At 39.9% G+C, this 21994-nt stretch overlaps 1 protein-coding gene across 1 annotated transcript; it reads right to left on the reverse strand.

Moving 5' to 3' along the window:
- Positions 1–3735: 3735 nt before the first annotated feature.
- LOC115789166 (eosinophil peroxidase-like) lies at positions 3736–10973 on the reverse strand. Its single transcript, XM_030742431.1, has 16 exons — positions 10948–10973; positions 10787–10852; positions 10597–10684; positions 10228–10403; positions 8830–8962; positions 8275–8404; positions 7980–8186; positions 7528–7885; positions 7213–7373; positions 6877–7135; positions 6623–6793; positions 6288–6525; positions 5842–6053; positions 5687–5721; positions 4815–4910; positions 3736–4396 (listed from the first exon to the last, which is right to left on the reverse strand). The coding sequence occupies exons 2-16, from the start codon at positions 10848–10850 to the stop codon at positions 4388–4390; spliced, it is 2337 nt and encodes a 778-aa protein (XP_030598291.1). The 5' UTR covers positions 10851–10852; positions 10948–10973; the 3' UTR covers positions 3736–4387.
- Between the last annotated feature and the right edge of the window lie 11021 nt (positions 10974–21994).

Below are 21994 nucleotides of genomic sequence, written 5' to 3' on the forward strand. Positions count from 1 at the left end.
CCCGCCACCCCCCCATCATTCTGGACAAATGTAGCAGCTGAACTGGAGGAGTATAAGAATTCTATAACAGTGCTGGACGGCGATTTTAACTGTTGTCTTGTTGAAAAGAAAGATAGGTCCCCACTAACGCACCAAGAAAATCAAGTACAAGGGCATCGCTGGCAAAAATGTTAAGTAACACATCATTGGTTGATGTGTGGAGAACTCTGAATCCATTAAATAGGAATTTTACGTTGTATTCTAATCCGCACAATTCGTATTCAAGAATCGATTTTTCTTTGTACCACCTCAGATTATGGGACAAGTAACTGCTCTATAGGGTCAATTCATATCAGTGACCATGCCCCAGTTTTCCTACAATTGTCAATGACTGACACTATAGCTGACAAACCACGGTGGTGCTTCCCATCATATTTACTTACTTAATGAAATAAAACAAATTTTTGCTATAAACAATACTAGTGAAACATGGGAATCTGCAAAGGCTTATTTAAGAGGGTTCATTATTTCATATATGGTGCATCGTAAGAAAACACTGCAGATGAAACAAAATAAATTGGAAATGGATCTAAAACAGGCAGAAGCTACTCATAAATCCCAACCCACTAAAGCAAATCTCGTTAAGGTACAAACTATTAGAGCTGCTCTGGATTCAATCATAAATGAAAAGGCTGTGAGGTCGTTATTCTACCAGAAACAACGTGGAAATAAACCCAGCAAATACCTGGCACACCTGCTAATCCAGAGACAACATAATAATATAGCAAGTATCAGCGATGCGGGGGATAGCAGATACTTTGATAAGAAAAATATTAGCTCTGTATTTGTGCCGTTTTACAAATCTTTATACAAATCTGATAACAATAGCACAAAAGAGCAACTGGATGACTTCCTCTCTGGAGTCAAGCTGCCAACACTGACGGAAGACCAGCAAGCCATTATGGGTAGACCCATAAGGGAAAGGGAAATAATGGAGGCTATAGCATTAATGCGTAGTGGGAAATCGCTGGGCCCTGATGGATATACAGCTGAATGGTTTAAAGCACATAAGTAGTATATTCTTACTACCTATCTAGCTAAAGCTTTTAACTACAGCTTTAATACCATATTGTTGTTGCCAGTTGCTAGTTCTGTTGCCAGAAACATTGTCACTTTGCTAACATTTGACTAGTCCTGAAAAAACACAAAGAACCAGAAGACCCGGCTTCTTACAGGCCCATCTCACTCATCAATGTAGATGCAAAGATTCTGGCCAAGGTGTTGACCCGCAGGCTCAAACCAATGATTGTCTGGTGAAGCCTGATCAAACAGGATTCATCAAGGGAAGAAATTCCTTTCACAATATCAGAAGGCTTATGAATATGATACAGTTTGCCAGTAATAATGCCATACAGGGATTAGTTATGTCCCTGGACTCATTAAAAGCCTTCGATAGAGTCAAATGGCCTTTTCTTTTGTGTGTCTTGGACAAATATAAAATTGGGATGGGATTCATTGAATTGGTAAAACTATTGTATCGATTCCCTAAAGCCTCCATAATTGTGAATTCCCATTGTTCAGATCCCTTCCCCCTGGAGCGAGGAACCCGACAGGGGTGCCCACTGAGCCCCCTCTAAACCCTCAATGCTATTGAGATGTTTGCATAGCTTACAAGAACTGAAACCAAGATAAAGGGGATAGAGGTCGGAGATAAAATACATAAAATCTCTCTATGCAGATGATGTACTTCTGTTTCTGGATAAGATTGATACGTCCATCCCACACCTGATGGAATGTTTAGAGCAGTTCCCGACACGTGGGAGGTTTTAAGGTTAATTTGTCAAAGACAGAGGCCATGTGGTTTGGGGCTATGACAGGTTCTACAATGCCTAGTAACTTCCCCTTCCATTGGTCACCAGCAGGAATAATGTATCTTGGACTAAGTATCAGCCCTTCTCTTAAAAAACTGGTTACACTTAAACTGGATCCAATCATGGCTGGAGTAAGGGAGGACCTACTTAGGTGGGGAATGCTATCTGTCTCCTGGCTGGGCAGGATGAGTGTGCTCAAAATTAATATATTACCCAGGATGTTATACACTCTTCAAATGTTACCAAACTCAATCCCAAGTAGTTTTTTTTTACAAACCTTAATAAGGTGTTTACACACTTCATATGGCAGGTGAAAAAGATTAGAATGAAATTAGGTAGGGTACAAAGAAGTAAGGAAGGAGGAGGACTTGCAGTCCCTAACATGCATTTGTATTGTTGGGCGGCTCAAATAAGATACCTGAAATAATGGGTGAATCCAGATAGTACTAACACATGGCTCGATGTAGAATCGAAGGATTGTGGTATGTTGAACCTTAAAGACTGCCCTTTGTTAGCTATAAGAAGGCAAAAATTGAGGTCCAAAACAATTATATAGTACTGAATACACTAAATACAAGGAACAAGATCAAGACATATTTTAAACTGAAAAATCACTTCTCTTTGCTAGCTCCTATGTGGAGCAACCCTGATTTCCCCCATCCCATCAGGACCCAGTGTTCAAAGTGTGGCGAGATAAGGGTCTAGATTGTCTTGCTAGATTCTTTGAAGGAGATGTAATAGAATCATTTGAAAACCTGAAGAGTAAATATAGTTTACAACAATCTCATTTCTACCGCTTTCTACAGATAAGACACTTTATACATATAAATGTTAGGGTCCCGAAGACATCGTTCTTAGGAGACATCCTTATTAGGACCAAATCAAAGAAATTTATCTCTCATGTCTACAAGAATCTTGGGTTGAACTTAGACTGGTCTTGTGACCGTATACGCAGACAATGGCAAATAGATCTAGATTGGCATATTGAGGATGATACCTGGACAGCAATCTTGAAAAACACACATAATATTCTGACATGCAGTGTGGACAGAGAGACACAATTTAAAATACTTCATAGGCTCCACATTACGCCAGCATTGAGGGGCAGGCTGGGGCTAGGTTCTTCGACCTGTAATAAATGTAATCTAGAGCTTGGTACTCACACACATGTTCTGGAAATGTGCAAAGATTGAGAAGTTTTGGGATGATGTACGGGGTTGGGTGACCTCTTTGATGGGGCATAACCTAGAATTATCACCCTTTCACTGCATTCTGGCCGCTAAAGTGGACAGTGCAAAGAACACCAAAATGATAGGGATATGCCTACATGCTGCAAGGAAGGCCATCCTCAAGTTCTGGATATCACAGGATGCCCCCGCATTGAGTGACTGGTATAAGGAGCTTTTGAGAATTCTCCCAATGGAAAAATTACCTACACGCTACAAGATGACAGCAAGGTATTTATCGAGATATGGAAACCACTTCTGGACAGACTCGACCCCACAGGCCTGAACTTTGTAATCACATAAAGGACAACATGCCCCCCACCCCCCCACCCTCCTTTTTTGTGTCTTTTGATTTTTTTTGTTTTTCATTTTTCTTATGCTTGTTGGTTATTGGGTGACCTGCTGTCTGTTTACCTGTTTTGCTGGAATTATGTGTTATGTGGGAAAAAAGGAAAACAAATGGGGTTTCTCTATATATGCTACAACTACTAAATGTGTATGTGTTTGCTCTGAGAACCTCCATTCTCTTAAAAAAAAAAAAAAACACTGAGAAAACCATCAGGTGAAACCCAAGAGAATGGTAAAGTGTCATGAGAGTTTGCGGTTCACACCATAAATAATTTCCTTTGACTCATTGACAAGAAGCCAGGAGCACAATGTTTACTGCAGCTCAGTTTCTTTATTGAATGCATACTGCAACATAAGATGGACAAGCTGCAAGGAATAAAAGCTTTGTAGAGAAAGGAAAGTATATAACAGTTTCAAGGCATTCAAAGGTAATCATAATAATACTAGTAAATCCCATCATCCAACCTGACAAATTACAAATTTTGTACAATAGCCTGCATGCAGTAACAGAGCCGAACATATCTGTTGAAATCACATTTTACATTTTTAAGCTACTTGCTAAAATTCAAGGACTCTGTTAATCTCTCGGAGTAATGTAAAATGTGTGCAGTTGTACAATGTGCCCTAACCTAGCCATAAAGAAAAAAGCAATATTTTCCCCCTAATAATGCTCAATTTTTATGACCTAATTAATGTAAAGCAAAGTCCGGTGCTGAATAATGATAACAGTTCAAAGACAGACAGACCACTGGTGTGCAGGAAAGTGCAGTTCAGTGTTTTTGTCATGAGAGGAAGCTGTGGTCACAATGCTGGCCTCAAGCGACAGTTGGGCTCCCATTCTCAGCTGAAGCACCACTCCTCTGATGACCAGCACTGAACTCCCTGACAGATGTAGATGGGATGATGGAAACAAATGATTTCCTCTGAAGATGGATGTACTCAGGCAAGAATGCTGGAGAAGTCCTATTGGAACTAAAGAGAAACAACAATGTAAATCACTTCAGAATACTCTAAACATGTATTGAATATTGCAGGCTTTTTAAAAAATGTATTCACATTTCCAGCTCTGACTCATTACAATTGTCTCTGAGGATTATCTGGGACAACTTTTCAAACTCAAGGTCAAAACTAAGCTCATGTGTGCCACAGTTAACAGCTGTTTTCAATAAGGCCATACATAAAATTTTGCTGATATTTATTGAATTTTGCTTTTTTCCACCTTGCACGATATTTTATGTATATGTTCCTATTAAAACTGCTTTGTAAGTATCATGTCTATATACATTTAAATGTGATATTATTTAGATATTTTGAGCTATTCAGAAAACATTCAGCATTGTAAATTGAGGATGAACTGACAGTGGCATAATAAGATAAGGGAGTAGAATACCTTATTGCGCCAAAGGCCTTCGATGACCACATTGTCCTTGAGGTCCTCGACTACCTCATTGCCCTCAAAGTCCTGATTTTCTGCTTCGTTCAGATCCTGTATATCAAGAGATTTCAGAAGGTTAATGAACAAGTCTGCATGTATCAGTAAACCATGAATGTTTTTTTTATGTTTTAGGGGATCAGATTTACCAAGATGTGAAACAAATGGACTGATACTTATACAGCACTTTCGTGCTGTCCTCACAACATGTGAGCCTGTATGCCTTGCACTAGAAAGCTAGTGAACAAAATAAAGATAGCTCCAAAAACAAGGCTTGCTTTTCTTGTCTTTTATGGAGGTTCTCTTTTAATATTTTTTCTTTTATTGTAAAAAGACAAACGTTTCCCAAGGAACAAGCGTTTAGAGCTCATTTAAGATAAAAGCAGTGCTTTGCTGTTTCTCAGCTGAGAAAGCTAGCTTGCTTTTTACACATCGGATTTACAATGAGATTAGCCTATTTATTTAACTACGAACTGATTTCTCAACTTATTTATGTCTTTAAACTAAGGACATCACAACTTTTCTACTCAATTTGAGCCCTCAAAGCACATTCTAACTACAAGCCTCATTCACTCTAATGCATCCATCCAAGTCCATCCACTGGTGTGTGAGTGTGTCAACATTAGGTTAAAAGTGCTTAAGTCCACACTCAGATGGCTGTGCTCAGATGGATGCATTGGAATGTGATTGTGGGGTTCAGTATCTTGCCCGAGGGCACTTCAACAGGCAGGTTGGCAGAGCCAGGGATCAAACCACCGACCTTCTGATTGGTGGACAACCTGTTTTGCCTCCCGCGCCTGCTGTGCTCTTAAATTGTGATTAATACTCACCTCTGCTTCACTGAATTCAAAACAGCCAGGTTCACCTGAAAGATCAAATACTATGGGTTACACAAAGGCTTTCATATAACAGAAGGAATAAATCACCGAGTTATAGCAGGTGACAAATCACTGCGAAGGCAGTGATGAGTATCTTGTTGACTCACCTGAGCTGCATTGTCTCTCTCGCCAGGCAGCCAGATTCAGGCGAGGGATCCCTGAGCATGGCACAAGCTGGTTACTATTTGAAAGGACAATGAAGGCATCACGGGTGACAGATTGAATCCCAGTGTTGTCACAAATAATTTTGGACAATGTGGCACGAGACAGAGCATTTCTCTGCAGTGCGGTGAAAACACCCGGCTTCTCGTACCAGAGCCTGAGAGAGGTTAAAGGAAAAAAATTTGTGTCAACAGAAATTGTATCTGGAATGCCATAATGTTATTAATGACATAAAATAAATTAAAAGTATATTAACAAGGATTGTGACTTTATACTTTCACTGGGTTTATGTTAGTTTTCTAGAAACAAAAGAAGCACATTGATGATCTGAGATATAAATTATAAAAACCATATCCAATATTGGATTGCGAGTATTCAGGGACATACAGACCTGTCACCCTGGCGGATCCTCTGGAACTGGGTTGCGATGAGGCAGGCAAACAGAGGCCCAACACGGCCACCTCGCACAAATGGCTCTGCAACACCTCCGAGCCAAACATCAATGTTGTCAGGGGTTCCATAGAGCTCCAGGAGCCTGCGGGCCAGATTGTTGTTGTTCAGGACCTGACCCAGCTCCGCCTCATTCCTGGGCTGAGACAGACCACAGAACCTGCGCCAGGCGTTGTAGCCTGAAGGAGTAAAAGATATAAAGTTAGCACAGTTGAGCACAATCATAAAGTGATGAAACACTAGAAGGAAAAACATGAACGCAAATGAGGGATGTACCAGGGATGCCATGGTCACGCCCTCGCTGCATGTTGAGAGAACCCAGGTCCAAGGCTATATGCTGTACAAACTGAAACAGCCTCTCTCTCAGTGCGTTCACCAGCATGTGATCCTGGGTGTTCAGTTTAGCAGGCTGGCTGATCAAACCACGCAGCAGAGGGTCAATTCCACCTGGAAACAGAAGAGAAAAATTAGTCTGACAGTTTGAGACAGAAAAGAAAAAAAATCCAACAGGTTTTCTTCATGTAACTCACCTTCAAAAGCAATTCTCCAGGGTGTGAAGAAGGCCTTAAACAGGGGCACACTGGGGAACTGAGGATGCTCCCTGAAGTTTGTATCCAGACGGGGTACAAGTGGTTGAACAGTTAAGTGGGCGAATCGGTAAGCTGCGGTTGCAAAGACATTGGAGATGCTGGGGTCAACGTTTGGATTGTAGCCTGGGTAGCGGCCAAGCTGTCTGCGCACTGCATCAATACCAACGATGTGTGGCAGGTAGTCTCTGAACACGAACACCTGAGAAAGACAGTGATTTAATTTGAGCAAATGTCACATGATAGAGAATATAAAAGCTGACTCTGAAGTTTAACTACCTGTGTGTAAGCACCCATGATCTTGCGTGTCTCTTGGTAGAGCGTCTCACTGTCCCATTGTGGGTTTAGCCTCTTCAGTGCACGAGCAAGGCGGTTATGCTCACGTAAAAACAGTGTGTGAATGGATGTCAGAGCAATGTTTTCATCCACACGAACATCACCTCACGGACAGAAATAAAACAAGCATCACATTTTTGAACATTGATTAGATTCTAAATTTTTAAGTGAGCTGCCACTGCAGTTCTTTAAACAACCACTTGAGGCTGATTCAAAAAGTGAGTCAGCACAAATGAAAAAACTCCTGAGATGACTAACCTGCAATGAAACAAGGAATCTCCCTGGCGTTTGTATCATTGGTGACTCTTCTGCGAGTAGCACACATTTTCACCTGGAGACTGTGGAAGGGCAGCAGCTCACGCCCGTTATCTCTGAACTCTGCATTCACCCGCAACAAGCCACCATTGTCAGTGAGATTGCGAAGAGTCAGTGCAAGCTTATCCTCAGAGCCGTACACCTGACTGAGATCGAGGAAGGCTGTCAGTGCGTTGATCTGCTCTCTCTGGTTGGGTTCTCCACCGAAATTCAAAGCACTGTATCCTGTCCCGCAAGCGGGGGCGGATCTGAACGTAGGCATGCACTTCGAGACAGACAAATGGGAGTCACCAGGTGGAAGCTGTTTGTAGACAAGAGAAAGTGAGTGAGAAAACCACCGGTCACATAGAGTGAAAACAACACGTCACCATTTGGTTTGTTGTTTCAACACTAACCGGGATGGGGATGCACGGCTCAGTGCTCTCACAGCTCTCCTCACAGTTCACCCCATTGCTGAAGGAGCGGATGCTGGGCGAGACAGCTGCGAAGGTGAGATCGTGGTCATTCCACTGACCAAAGAAAGTCACCAAGTAAGAGTTTTGGGTGTCATTGGACACGCCTGCGTCTGTTGTGCTCAGGATGCTGTTGGACACTTGTCGCACCTGAGAGTGAAGAAAAAAAGTGCACAGTTTTGACATAAAACCTAGCATTTATATTCATCAAAATTCAGTTCTGACATATCTGTCCTACCAGTGGAAGCAAGAAGTTGTTGAATTTCCGGGTTCTGTTCCATCCTTTGGGTTGGGAGATGCCGTCGTCATATTCAGCAGGCAGCCAGCGGGTGAAGGGGGTGTTGGAGGCACCGAGGCGAGGATTGTTTCTGAAAGAAAACAAGAAATGACAAAGTTTGGAAACACAACTTGAGAAACTCCAAGGGAAGTGTGCACATCTTCTGCAATAATTGTTCTCAGATGTTTACTGTAGTTTTAATTCAGAAGCCTTTCCTTAGAATGTCCGCTCTACTCAGTCTCAAAATCAATCAATTCCTCACAAGATCCCATGAGGTTCTTTTTGGAAATATAACATACAATAATTTTTTTCACATTATCAATTAAACAAGAAATTAAAATAGGTCACATGACTGTTAATGTTGTAATTTTCTCTTAATAAAATATTAATGCTTAACAATTTTTACAGGAAAAATACAAACTTTAAGTTTTATATTATATGTTGGAATTTTAGAATAGTGTTCAATAATTTCATAAAAGAAGTGCTGCAGGAGTTATAATACAGGGTTTCTCTTACAGGTTGTTGCAGATGCTGGTGATTGTGCGGTACTTGTTGAGGTTTGGTGTGGTGACGCACTGCGGTGCTTTGACTTGAACTGCACATCCAGTTATTTCAGCAAGTTTTTCCAGATCCTCGGGAGTGAGCAAATCTGAAAAATGTCACATAAATATTTAATGGATCCACAAAGCATGTGCATGTGCAGTTAATTAAAGCTTTGAAGTGCTCAGTTGTGTCTGCATTACAAAACACAAAACCCCCAGACCAGGGTTATTATAGTTAACGAAAACGAACGAAATAACGAAAACTGAAATTGAAAAAACATTGTCGTTAACTGAAATAAATAAAAACTATAATTAAAAGGAAAAAACGATAACTAATTAAAACTGAATTGTGAGTTTACAAAACTAACTAAAACTAACTGAAATTATCGATAAACTGACTTTCATTTACTTGTTTTTTTGGGGGGGTTTTTTAAGCCTTGTGGATTGATATGAAATCATTGTTTCCGCTCTCCGAGTTTAAGCTGGGAGCGCCACAGGACAACTGTGTGAGTGCGCATGTGCGTGCGCTCGCCGCGCTGGTCCGCAAAGTAATGGCTGCGGTCTGCCGAGAAAGCGGCAGAGTCCCGTATGGAGGTTCTTTGAGTACAAACACCTGCACACGACCATAAGGTAATTAACACACACAATCCAGCTACACAAGCATAAATGCGGACATGAGGTCGGCAACTTCTGTAGGTTGTGTACAGAGGCCGCAAAGACCCTGCAGGTTTAATTAGCGAGCATCTAACCAAGCTAGCTCTAAAACAGAAGCAGCTTCAGGTGGTGAGAACATCAGGATGCAGCTGGATTTGAGCTTTGACTCCTTCAAAGAGTTTGTTTTTGTTTAACACCACATGTAGGCGTTATTAATCTGCTGCACTGATGCTGAAGTTTATTGTGGAGTTTATTGTAGAATTTATTGAGTTTGGGAGTTCATGTTTTTCTTTGTTTCTCCCTGTTGATGTTCATGTGTGTCCTTAATATTACACAAATTTAGCATGTCTTGTGAACAGTTGGTTGTTGACTATATTTCTTTAAACTGTATCTTTTGTCAAGTTTTCATTACACAATAGTCACTTTTGCGCCTTGAATCTTGCACCTGATCAGGTATGAAAATACTAAAACTAATACTGAAACTAACTAAAACTAAGCATGAAACCAAAAATAAAAACTAATAAAAACGAGCAAAACCTCTCTGAAAACTAATTAAAACTAACTGAATTAGAGAAATAAAAGTAAAAACTAACTAAAACTAAACTATAATGTAAAATCCAAAACTATTATAACCCTGCCCCAGACTGTGAAACCAAACCAGGAAAAGTTACCACAAACACTGTGCATGTTGTCTCTGTGTATGTGCTGCATGTCTGACCTGTAACATTGAGTGAGCGCTTGTGCACATGATGCACCTTCTCCTGCACCAGACGGATGGTTTGTGTCATGTAGTCTGCGGATCTTACAGCTGAGCGTGTGTCACCGCGAGGCTGCTTCAGGAGTCGAAGGGCATCATGAGGACTCACCACGTCCCTGCGGACTCGTCTCAGACTCCTGGAGGGGGAAAAGCCACATAGCTGAAGAAGAAGGTGGAACCTGGAGGTCTGTTTGGAGATTTCACAACTTCTTCTTTTTCTTTCAACTGATGAGTTATAGTGTTACTACTGGCTTACAAGCAAAAGAAACAGCTTTTCACTGTGTAGCTGTGCAGGGTTACTTTAAAAGAAAGCCTATGAGATGAACTTACTCTTCTCTGGAGTACTTGTATGCATCATCCACAATTTTCCTTGCTTCTTCAAAAGATTGCTGAAGGAAAGGGCTGCCAAGATATTCACCTGCAAAGAAATAAAGAAAATCAACAACCTTGTGATGTGACAGGGAAAAAGAAATCAGTTAAGCATCAATATTACTGAACAAACAGCAGTGTGAAGACTTACCTGCTGGTTTAAGCTGAGCAGGCACCAGGCAGATGCCCAGCATAAACAGGACAGAAAAAAGCATTTCTGAAACAAAAAAAAAACAACAAAACATAATCGTGTTTTCTTTCTTAAATTCATGTCACATTAAACATAGCTCAGAAAAGAAAACATCTTGTTACCTGTGAAGGTTTCAGATGCTCTCTCAGGGTTTCGCACATCCTCAGCCTCTTTATACTGTGTGAGGGACCAAAGGCCTCGCCCTCAGTGGGGGCAGAGCAAGTGCTCCATCATTCCTCTATCGTTCTTCTACATGTTTTGAAGGCAATGCTTTTTTTTTTTCCCCCCAGTCAGTTACTGTTTTCGACCATGCGATTGAGCCTAGGATCCTTTTTAGGAAACAAGCAAGGAATGTGTCACTTGTGGCAGTTGTCTCTTTGGCAACAGTCAGAAATGTGATATTAATCTCTGTAGTTTGTTCTAGGGATTTATTTATGGAACTATATTTTCTTTTTGAGTTATTATTTCAATGTTATTTGTCACTTTTATTCAAGCATGATCTGAAGGCATTTTGTATATACACTGTATCACAAAAGTGAGTGCACCCCTCACATTTCTGCAGATATTTAAGTATATCTTTTCATGGGACAACACTGACAAAATGACACTTTGAAACAATGAAAATTAGTCTGTGTGCAGCTTATATAACAGTGTAAATTTATTCTTCCCTCAAAATAACTCAATATACAGCCATTAATGTCTAAACCAGCGGCAACAAATGTGAGTACACCCCTAAGAGACTACACCCGTAAATGTCCAAATTGAGCACTGCTTGTCATTTCCCCTCCTAAATGTCATGTGACTCGTTAGTGTTACTAGGTCTCAGGTGTACGTAGGGAGCAGGTGTGTTCAATTTTGTAACACAGCTCTCACACTCTCTCATACTGGTCACTGAAAGTTTGCACATGGCACCTCATGGCAAAGAACTCTCTGAGGATCTTAAAAGACGAATTGTTGCTCTACAAGAAGATTGCCAACACCCTGAAACTGAGCTGCAGCACAGTGGCCAAGATCATCCAGCATTTTAAAAGAGCAGGGTCCACTCAGAACAGACCTCGCGTTGGTCGTCCAAAGAAGCTGAGTGCACGTGCTCAGCGTCACATCCAAATGCTGTCTCTGAAAGATAGACGCAGGAGTGCTGTCAGCATTGCTGCAGAGATTGAAGAGGTGGGGGGTCAGCCTGTCACTGTTCAGACCATACGCCGCACACTACATCAAATTGGTCTGCATGGCTGTCACCCCAGAAGGAAGCCACTTCTGAAGTCTGTACACAAGAAAGCCCGCAAACAGTTTGCTGAAGACATGTCAACAAAGGACATGGATTACTGGAACCATGTCCTATAGTCTGATGAGACCAAGATTAATTTGTTTGGTTCAGATGGTCTCAAGCATGTGTGGCAGCGATCAGGTGAGGAGTACAAAGATAAGTGTGTCATGCCTACAGTCAAGCATGATGGTGGGAATGCCATGGTCTGGGGCTGCATGAGTGCAGCAGTACATGAACTCCAATATGTACTGTGAAATAATGAAGCAGAGTATGATCCCCTCCCTCCAGAAAGTGGGTCGCAGGGCAGTGTTCCAGCATGATAATGACCCCAAACACACCTCTAAGGCAACCACTGTTTTATTGATGAGGCTGAGGGTAAAGGTGATGGACTGGCCAAGCATGTCTCCAGACTTAAACCCAATAGAACATCTTTGGGGCATCCTCAAGCGGAAGGTGGAGGAGCGCAAAGTCTCGAATATCCGCCAGCTCCGTGATGTCATCATGGAGGAGTGGAAAAGCATTCCAGTGGCAACCTGTGAAGCTCTGGTAACCTCCATGTCCAGGAGAGTTTAGGCAGTTCTGGAAAATAATGGTGGCCACACAAAATATTGACACTTCAGGAACTTTCACTAAGGGGTGTACTCACTTTTGTTGCCACTGGTTTAGACATTAATGGCTGTATATTGAGTTATTTTGAGGGAAGAATAAATTTACGCTTTTATATAAGCTGCACACAGACTAATTTTCATTGTGTCAAAGTGTCATTTTGTCAGTGTTGTCCCATGAAAAGATATACTTAAATATCTGCAGAAATGTGAGGGGTGCACTCACTTTTGTGATACACTGTATATAGTTATTTTAATCATATTAATCTCCTGAGACTCTGCAACCTTCTATGGAGATTTTACATTTGGCTTTTCTGCACCTTATCCTTCATTCTGCTCAACACAAACTTGTTGCATCCCAACAATGGAAATAATGGCAGTAAAAGGAGATAGAGAAAGAACCGATATGCAACAATGGCCCCTATGCCGACTTAAATGCGGCACATTGTGGTTCATGATTATCACCTTCAGCTTTGGCCATGAGAGACAAGCCCACCAGGTTTCCCTTTTAATTATTTGGCTTTTCGCTTAAAAGATGGACTGCGCCAGGTTGGCAGCGATGTTAGTGTTATCTCATGAAACTTATGCGTAAGTCCAATAAGGAAGACCTGTATTCGCTCCTCTGTCTGCTTTCCTGGATATTTGGCTGCTGGTTTATTCTTCTCATCACTTCTGCTTTCCTCTGCTGTCAAACTCAAAGCTACCATCGTTGCACTAGTCCCAATCATCCGTCTGTCCACTTCTTCAAACCAGTCTCCACTCTGCATCCTTCCCAAATTCCTATCATTGCCGGGATTCCGTTCTGCTTCGATCGGCCATCAGAGTCATATAGCTTAGCTGAATAATGTTCAACTCTTCCTGATAATCTCTCTTTATTGAAATGAATGTAGTTCTTATGAAAAGGCTTTTAAGCATACAGGGGTGTCTTTGTGTTTCACTTTATGTTGTGGTTACTGGCCTGCAGCATTGCAACACTAAAATGAAAGAACTTGAGAAAGATTCTGAAAATAGGAAGTCTGGGTGCCCATGCTACCTGTGCAGGATTGGGATGTGCTGGCCTCTGTTGGGTGTTACTGAGGGCCTCGGGTACTTGTGTAGATGTTTCTGCCTCAGTATGCAAGAATACTCTGCTTCTTGGTCGTTGCTGTTGATGTGGCCACTTGGGGTTTCCGGGCTCATGTGGGTTTTCATCACTGCTCTGCGTTATGATGTTTGGACTCTGGTGACTTTGGTGAGATCAGAGGTGCCCTCACAAAATAAATTGCCACACCACCTGGTTTTGTTTCTTGATCCTTGTTCAAGTGTTTGGTTGCTGATTTTCACTGAGATGCATTTTGCTGCCTGTAAAGGGATTCAAATGTTGGGGGAGATCACATGCATGGCTTCAAAAATGCACGCACAATAAAGAAGAAAACTAAAAGCAAATCCTGCTTAAGGCCACAGAGGAACAAGTAAATAAGTAATAGGTTATATTTGTGATACACAGTTGGGCAATGAGGAAACAAAGACAGAAACATGGTCAAACATAAGTTTTGGGTGGGGATTCCTGTAGCTTTTGTATATACAATGGCTTTGATTCATTTGTCACAGAAGCCTGTGACACTGTGATAACAACAGGAACAAGTCTGAGAGAACACCATCAACCTGAATAATAATAACAACTATGTGCAACTAGTGACATGAATACCATGCTTATACTCCTTAAGCTCAAGGATTAACTAAAGCACATGAGTCATGATGGTCTATGATGGAAAGACACATTTCATATACACTGACACATTCTAAAAGTGTGTATTTGGAACTAATCCCACATGTTTTTATACTTCAGTGCTGTTTATATGCTGCTGTTTACCACACTGGGTTTGGATGCACAAACAAACCATCTTATTTTATTAAAATAAATTAGGTCCATCATTATACAGATTATTCACAAGTGGAAAACATTCAAGACCACCAAAAAAAAAAAAAATCCAAGAACTACATTTCAGATTCTACAGGCGTCAATTAGCATGTGAAATGTTAAAGTTCATGACAGTACAAATCAAAAAAGGCTGAATAAGTATGGCTTGTTTGGCAGAGTGACCAGTAGAAAGCCTCTTCTCTCTAAAATGAACATGGAAGCATTTTAGATTTACAAACTACAAAACTTCTGGAACAATGGAGACCAAAGTGGAGATGTTTGGCCAATAATGCACAGCACCACGTTTGGAGAAATCCAACCACAGCATAATGCCTTATACCAGGTGTGAAGCACGGTGGTGAATGGATGATGAGTTGGGCTTGTTTTACAGACACAGGACCTGGGCGCCTTGCAGTCATCGAGTCGACCATGAACTCCTCTGTACATCAAAATATTTTAGAGTCAAATGTGAGGCCATCTGTGTGACAGCTGAAGCCTGATGCAAAGTCCAGACCTCAGCTTGACTGAAATGCTGTGATAGGACCTTAAGAGTGCTGTGCACAAATGAATGTCCACAAACCTCAATGAACTGAATCAACACTGTAACGAAGAGTGGGTTAAAATGCCTCCACAAAGACTGATAAAATCATATGGAAAATGATTACCTCAAGTCATTCCTGCCAAAGGCAATTCAACAAACTACTGAATTATTGCATGTGCTTCATTTTTGATACACTGCCTCTGCATTTTTACTGGAAACTTTTTAGGTACACCTGGCCAATACCAGGTTGGATCCATTTCAGAAATGGCTTAATTCTTCATGGCACAGATTCAGCAAGGTGCTGGAAACATTCCTCAGAGATTTTACAACATGAAAACATTCAAAGTCAGATTAATCAGCTGCACATTCAGGATGTGAATCTCCTGTTCCACCACATTCCAAAGGTGCTCCTTTGGATTGAGATCTGGTGACTGTGGAGGCCATTTGAGTACAGTGAACTCATCGTGACTCAAAATAAGAAAAGTGCAAGACTGCACTTGTAGCACATTTTACTGCAAGTGCATTCTAACCTTACTGTTTATAAACTGAGCCAAGGCGACTGACGGTGCATGTGATTCTTTGGATGTGTACAAGAACTTAAAAATGAACAAATATATATTTTAGTTTTCAGTTTTTCTGCCTGTGGTTGGAAAAATTGTTTATTTTTCTGTGAGAACATCTCTGTTTTTGCAACATTAGCTTAAGAGCTGCTTCTGCAGTTGTGTCCCAATCTGTCTTGAGGGAAGTTAAAAAGCAGAAATTAACAGCAACGACTGAAATGATGTTAACTAACTTCAAGGTTTAGCAAGAAATCACATTTCACCATAGGGTTACAAGTTTCTAGCTTGTTTGTATTAGACCTGAATGCACAGTTTGGAAGTTCTGCCTTTACAATCTGGCAACAAAACTGCACAGTCACAGGAAGAAACTATAAAATTAAAGAGAGATACAAACTGAAGGCAGAAGATTTTTTTTTAAATGTAATCACTTTAATCTATTATCACTTTGGGAGAGTGAACAATGCCTCTTAGTTCATTTGGTAATTTGTGTAATTCCCCTGGTGACGGAAGCTGAACAACACACCAAAAAAAACTCACCTTCACTATAAACACAATAAGGAAATAGTGAACTTGGAACTGGAGAATTGTCAGACTCAAAGTGATAAAAAGGAGTTTCCAGCATGCAGGAAATCTTATCTTAATCTACCACAAAAGCAGTCTTTATCAAGTGATGCTAATATTTAAACCACAGTAACCCTTCTCGTGTTTGTTCTCTGAATTAGTCTCTCAACAGCAATAGCCAAAAAAGACTCAGGTTAGTATATGTGAGCACAAGGTGGCACAAATAAACCAGCTGGCCATTTGTTTCACCATACAAGTGAATGCATTTGAAAATTTGGCACCAGGACTTTAGATTAAAATGTTTGTATACAGTTTTTTAAAGTGGGGTTTAATTTGCTTAAATCATAATCATATTACTTCTGTTACTGTAAGTAACACAGATTCATTGTTGTAATTATACATGCACAAATACTGCTTTACTCGCCGAGGGCCCATTTTGAAAACTCGGGAAAACCCTGACTTTTCTTCTTGGAATTGGAAACTCCAATTAACTGGATAGCAACCTGTTTAACATCCGGGATGCTTACAGAAATAGTATAATAACAAAAATTGTGATATTCTGAAAATATATCCATCCATCCATTTTTTTCCACCGCTTATATTCATGATCTTGTTCTTTTGGTCAGCTTCAGGGAATATGACATTTAATAAACAACATTGAAGATTATTATACTGGATATCAGCAACTGTGTAATGAAAAGTTTTGATGTGTCTTGTAAAACTAAAAGACAAAAAGGTAAAGTGAACTTCCACACACAGTGAGTGCACATGTTACTTACAATTTAAAATAAAATGTATAATTCAAAAAATATACATAGATACATAGATAATGTATATAATAAATCATGTGCAAATACAAATATTCATTGTCTCCAGTTGTACATGAATGATGTTTTGCAAATAAATACCCATGCTTTGATTCACAATGAAGAGATGAGTTTGCCTGTGTCACAAATTGTGAGGCTGGAGGAAGCAGAAATCTGCAGAATGCCAAAGTGATTTCACAAGCTGTGCAAATACAGAAAGAAAAAGCACCTCAGAGAAAGAAAGAACAATGGGTTGAATTAACAATGAGTGATATAATATTTCATGGAATTCCAGCCTTTTTATTTACTGTGCAATATGGGACAATAGGAACACAATACTAAGGGTTTCTATTAATGTCTGTCAGCAGACTTTAAACTCTCTTTACTTGAGTACGTGCTCAGGAGGAAGTTTGTCAAACATTGAAACAGAAGAGCAATAAAAAGATTAATCATTTTTTCACTTCTGCTTTAGTTCAGTGTACAAATCCAATGATTCTGCTCACCTGAAACAAGCTGCAGGCTTTACTGCAGTGACCTACTTGGAATGACCTGCCAGTTCAACGATGAACAACTGATAATAAAAAGAAGTTATTACTTTCAGGACACATATATTTCTGACTGCACAATAACTTTTCAAGTTAACGACTAATCCTAAGACAAATAAACGGTGATGGTGTGGGAAACTACATGATGTCCTTTTTATTCCATCACATTAATTGACTGTGGGACTGTAGGAGGGAACTGTCTGGCTGATACAATGCACAGTGAGAATAGTGATGTGTATTTCTTAGCAGCCTTTCCAGACAATTCTTGGAAAAATATTTAATAAGCAAATAAGGTAAATTAAAACAGGCCGCTACCCTGCTCACTACATGGAAGAGCGCTCAAAAGAGGCATCGGTTTCGTTTGATTACTCAACATAAAGTACATTCTTGTTTTCTGAGGAAAATGCAAAAACTTCTGTTAAGTCATGCAATGCAGAGTCATGCAATATGCAGACCATTTATGGTTACATAGGTCGTCAGCCTGCAAAAGCCCATTCTGTTCCTGGAAAGAGCCCTCCTTTTCCCAGTGTTGTTGACTTGTCTCCTGTAGGGCTGGCTGTGCTCTGACACTGAATACCAGTATTCTAATTAGTATCCTTACATGCCTACAGTTAGAACAATTACGAAATCACCTCTGTGATTACTTGAAAACTAAGTCAGAACATGAAAGGGAACAAAGACAGCAGAGTTAACCACAAAGAGGAACGTGTTAGGAAAATAACAGATAAAGGTTGCTCAGATAAGAAGCTCAGACAATGGCTGCAGTGGACTGTTCTCTTTATAACAGTTTCATTTCACTGCAGAGAAGTGCTTTGCCCACAATGAATTAAAGCCATCCGTGCAGAAGTAACGCTAAAGGACCAGCACAAGCATAAGCATGAACAAGAGTAGCCTACATTTCCAGTTGTTCCACCGATTTAGACACCTTACAGCTGGACTTGTCTGCAAAGGTCAGCGTAGCACCAACACAGAGTCAGTTACTGATTGTAATCAGTGATTATGAACAAAACTGTTCTGACTTTGACTTTTAAACCAATGTTTGGTTTCAGAAAAGTGAACGGAAATATATTTGCTGCATGCATGACAATAATGACTGGATCCATGAACAAAACAAAATCCCTCTTTTGCAGATCATGCAATAATTATTGTCGAGCCCCTCTCTTATCTCAGCAAGTCCAAAATGCGACGCCTCTTGCTGGTTTAATCAGATGGCAGCCCAGTCTTGGCTCTCTCTCATATTATGTATATAAAAAAAAATATATATATAAAAAAATAAATAAATAAAATAAATATATATATATATATATATATATATATATATATATATATATATATATATATATATATATATATAAATCTTGGTGATAGGGGAATTACTACGCCAAGCCATCTACTCAGATGGTCCAGGACCTTCTGGGTGAATCAATTTACATTCCCAAAATGTAGTTTGGAGGGAGTAAAATAAAATCTATGAATTAACTTATATGGGATAAGTTTCCCTTTTGCCTCTCTCATGTGTTTTCCTGTATTTGATAAGATTTTTCGATTCTTCTTTACTGAAATCACAGCCCAGGTCTTTCTGCCAGACAATCCTCATATTATCAGAGATATTTTCTTGCATACATTAAATGTTCTGTAAAATGAGGCAGCTCTGTGCAATGTGTTGGGGGCAATTCAGCATTTGGGTGAGTGGATTCCCATTGTAATTAAAGTTTGCTTTTGTAAAACAATCTCTAAACTGAAAGTACGTCCAAAAACAGAACTTTTGCATAATATGATCAAATGAAGCAAACACTCCCTCCACACAGAGATCACTTATTCTGTGTATTCCTTTTGCAAACTATTGATTCCAGCATATCGTTTTATGCTGTTTGTTTTTTTTCAGAATTTGCCCCGCAATGTTGTGCCAGACAGGAGAGTATGGTTGTCGTAAGTGAGAAATGCCATATATCTTATGAATCTCCCTCCAGACTGCTCTAGAGTAGGATGTTACTGGATTTGATGATTGTTGATATTCTTTGAGCTATAAGAGAGGGCATCAAGAGGTTCAAATGGGGTTGGTCAATTCCTGTTCGATCTCGATCCAGCTCAGTTCACTATCCAGTGTTTTACTAATCTGAGATTTCAAATGATAAATTGTATATGCGACCATTGGGTAATCCCATACCTCCTTCTTCTTTTGGTGACCACATCTTTCTGATATTAATCCTCGGTCTCTTTTTATCCCATAAAAAGTCTTTGACAAGTCTATCATATTGTTCAAATAAGTGCAGTGCAATAGTAACTGGTAGCATCCTGGATATGTAATTGAATTTTGGTGCAACCACCATTTTAATAACATTAATTTTACTCCAGTCTTCCCCATTTATCTAGGTTCATCTTTATTTTTTGAAGAGGGTCCATATTCAAAGACATTATATCATCAAGGTTTGTAATCAAATGCCCAGATGCTTCATGTTTGACTGTGAGAATTTAAAGCCATATTTAGCTATATCTCAATGCACTTCAACAGGGCTGGTAGTGAGTCCCTAGGGTCTACTACCACTGCCAAAATATCATCAGGGTACATAAACACTTTAGGCTCCCTGCCCCCTGCCTGCACCCCTTTTATTGATCATTTTAAAATCATGATGGCTCTGGCCCCAAGCTACAGAGAAGAAATGCTGACCCCCAAAATGAAGCTGCTGGCATCCTCAGATCCACAGGTGGAGCCATTCTGGCTTCTCTAAAGCTGAAGCTTTTTCCATTACACACAACCTTTAAGAAAAATGCATTATATCTTCAAGAAAGTCCTATCAAGTGAAAGAGATGAATCCACATAAATAAATAATAACAATGATAATAATAATACTCAAAATTATGTCAAATATATTAAAATAGGTTTCAACAGGGTAAACAACAAAAGCCTGCAGTTGTTTTTAACAGTGCATTTAACAAAATCAGAGCAAACAAAATGAATACATAAAACTATATTACTATTTGCTTAAAAGTAAATGAGTGAGAGAGTGAGCTGCCATGGTGGAGGTTTGCGCCCTCAGAGGATTTCTTGTCCTTTGATCGTTTCTGAATTGCTTGTGTTTCCTTTTTGTTTTGTTTTTTTTTTGTTTTTGTTTAAATTGCTCAGAATTTGTTTTCTATTTATCTGTGTAATGTTTCAGTGTCTTAACTTTATTTTTTTATTATTATTTTATATTTTGCACTAATTTTTTCAAATTAAGTTTTTTTTTTTTTTCTCTTTAAAAAAAAAAAAAAAAAAAACCTGTTTCAGAAAAACAATCACAAGGAACAACATGTTTCTGGTAATACTGACCATTGGCTTCTTGCCAGGGTTTCTAACATTTACTGGCAGTGCATCAACAATGATCGATAAGATACTTATCCTTTAAGTGAAGACTGTAATAATTAAACTTTTCAGTCATTTACTGAGTCTTCAATTTTTTACCCACCAGAGGTCAGCGCTGTCTATCTCTATGCCTGGTGTACTGCCCCACATAAACACCTCACGTGCTTCCAGCTCTGGTTTTCCTGGATTTCCTCACATGACTTTGATGGGTAATTCATCCCCGGGCTCAATTGTTTCAGTAAAAGCCATTCTTATCAAAGCCCACACCCAAAGCAAGAACTGATAATGGATTAGTGCCAAGTCTATGTGTGTCACAACACACCCTACTGGTCACTGGGTAATTGAACCAAACAGTCATCATCACAGTCTCCTATCACAGCTGAGTGGGCTGCGAGCAATAATCAACAGCTAAGCCACATTCACACCAACACAACAGAACAACAGGAAGCTCAGGATTTCTCTTTGCTTCCAGGTGAAATGGCCTCAGTTGTATGTCTAAGGCGACGGGGTGAAAGGCAAAGTCACCCAAATCATGAGAGCTCTGAGTTAAAGCTAAGAGTTGAACTAGTTTTTCAATTCAAGGTCTGATGTTTCGTGTCAACCCAGGAAATCTGCTGTAAAGCCTCAGCCCCCAAGTTCAGACAAAAGGAAAACCAAAGGTATGTCAAGGTATAGTGAAGGAGTTCTAGGAAGCAACACACCATCACAGACGTGTCATTGTTAAAGTGTGTGTAATGTTTCTGCTTTCCCCTAATTTGGGGAGGGGGGGTATTTTTATGACCAGCTGGCCCTGGTACTTGCTGTGTAGAGGAATGCTGCCCGTTTCCCTTCTTAGCATTTAGGAATACATCTTAGAAAATAAAAGGAGAAGCATCATAGGAAAACAGTCATTTTAATTTGGCCTACAAAAGCTTCACATTTATACTGTGATCGAGAGCATTACTGCGGGAAATGTTTGATGTAAAATACAAAAGGGGAAACTTAGGGTGAATATTTTTAAGGATGGTCAGATTTTCTGAATGTTACCTCAAGCCCAATTTA

This window comes from Archocentrus centrarchus, chromosome 12 (genome assembly GCF_007364275.1).
Source record: "Archocentrus centrarchus isolate MPI-CPG fArcCen1 chromosome 12, fArcCen1, whole genome shotgun sequence".
In the NCBI taxonomy this organism is placed as follows: domain Eukaryota; kingdom Metazoa; phylum Chordata; class Actinopteri; order Cichliformes; family Cichlidae; genus Archocentrus; species Archocentrus centrarchus.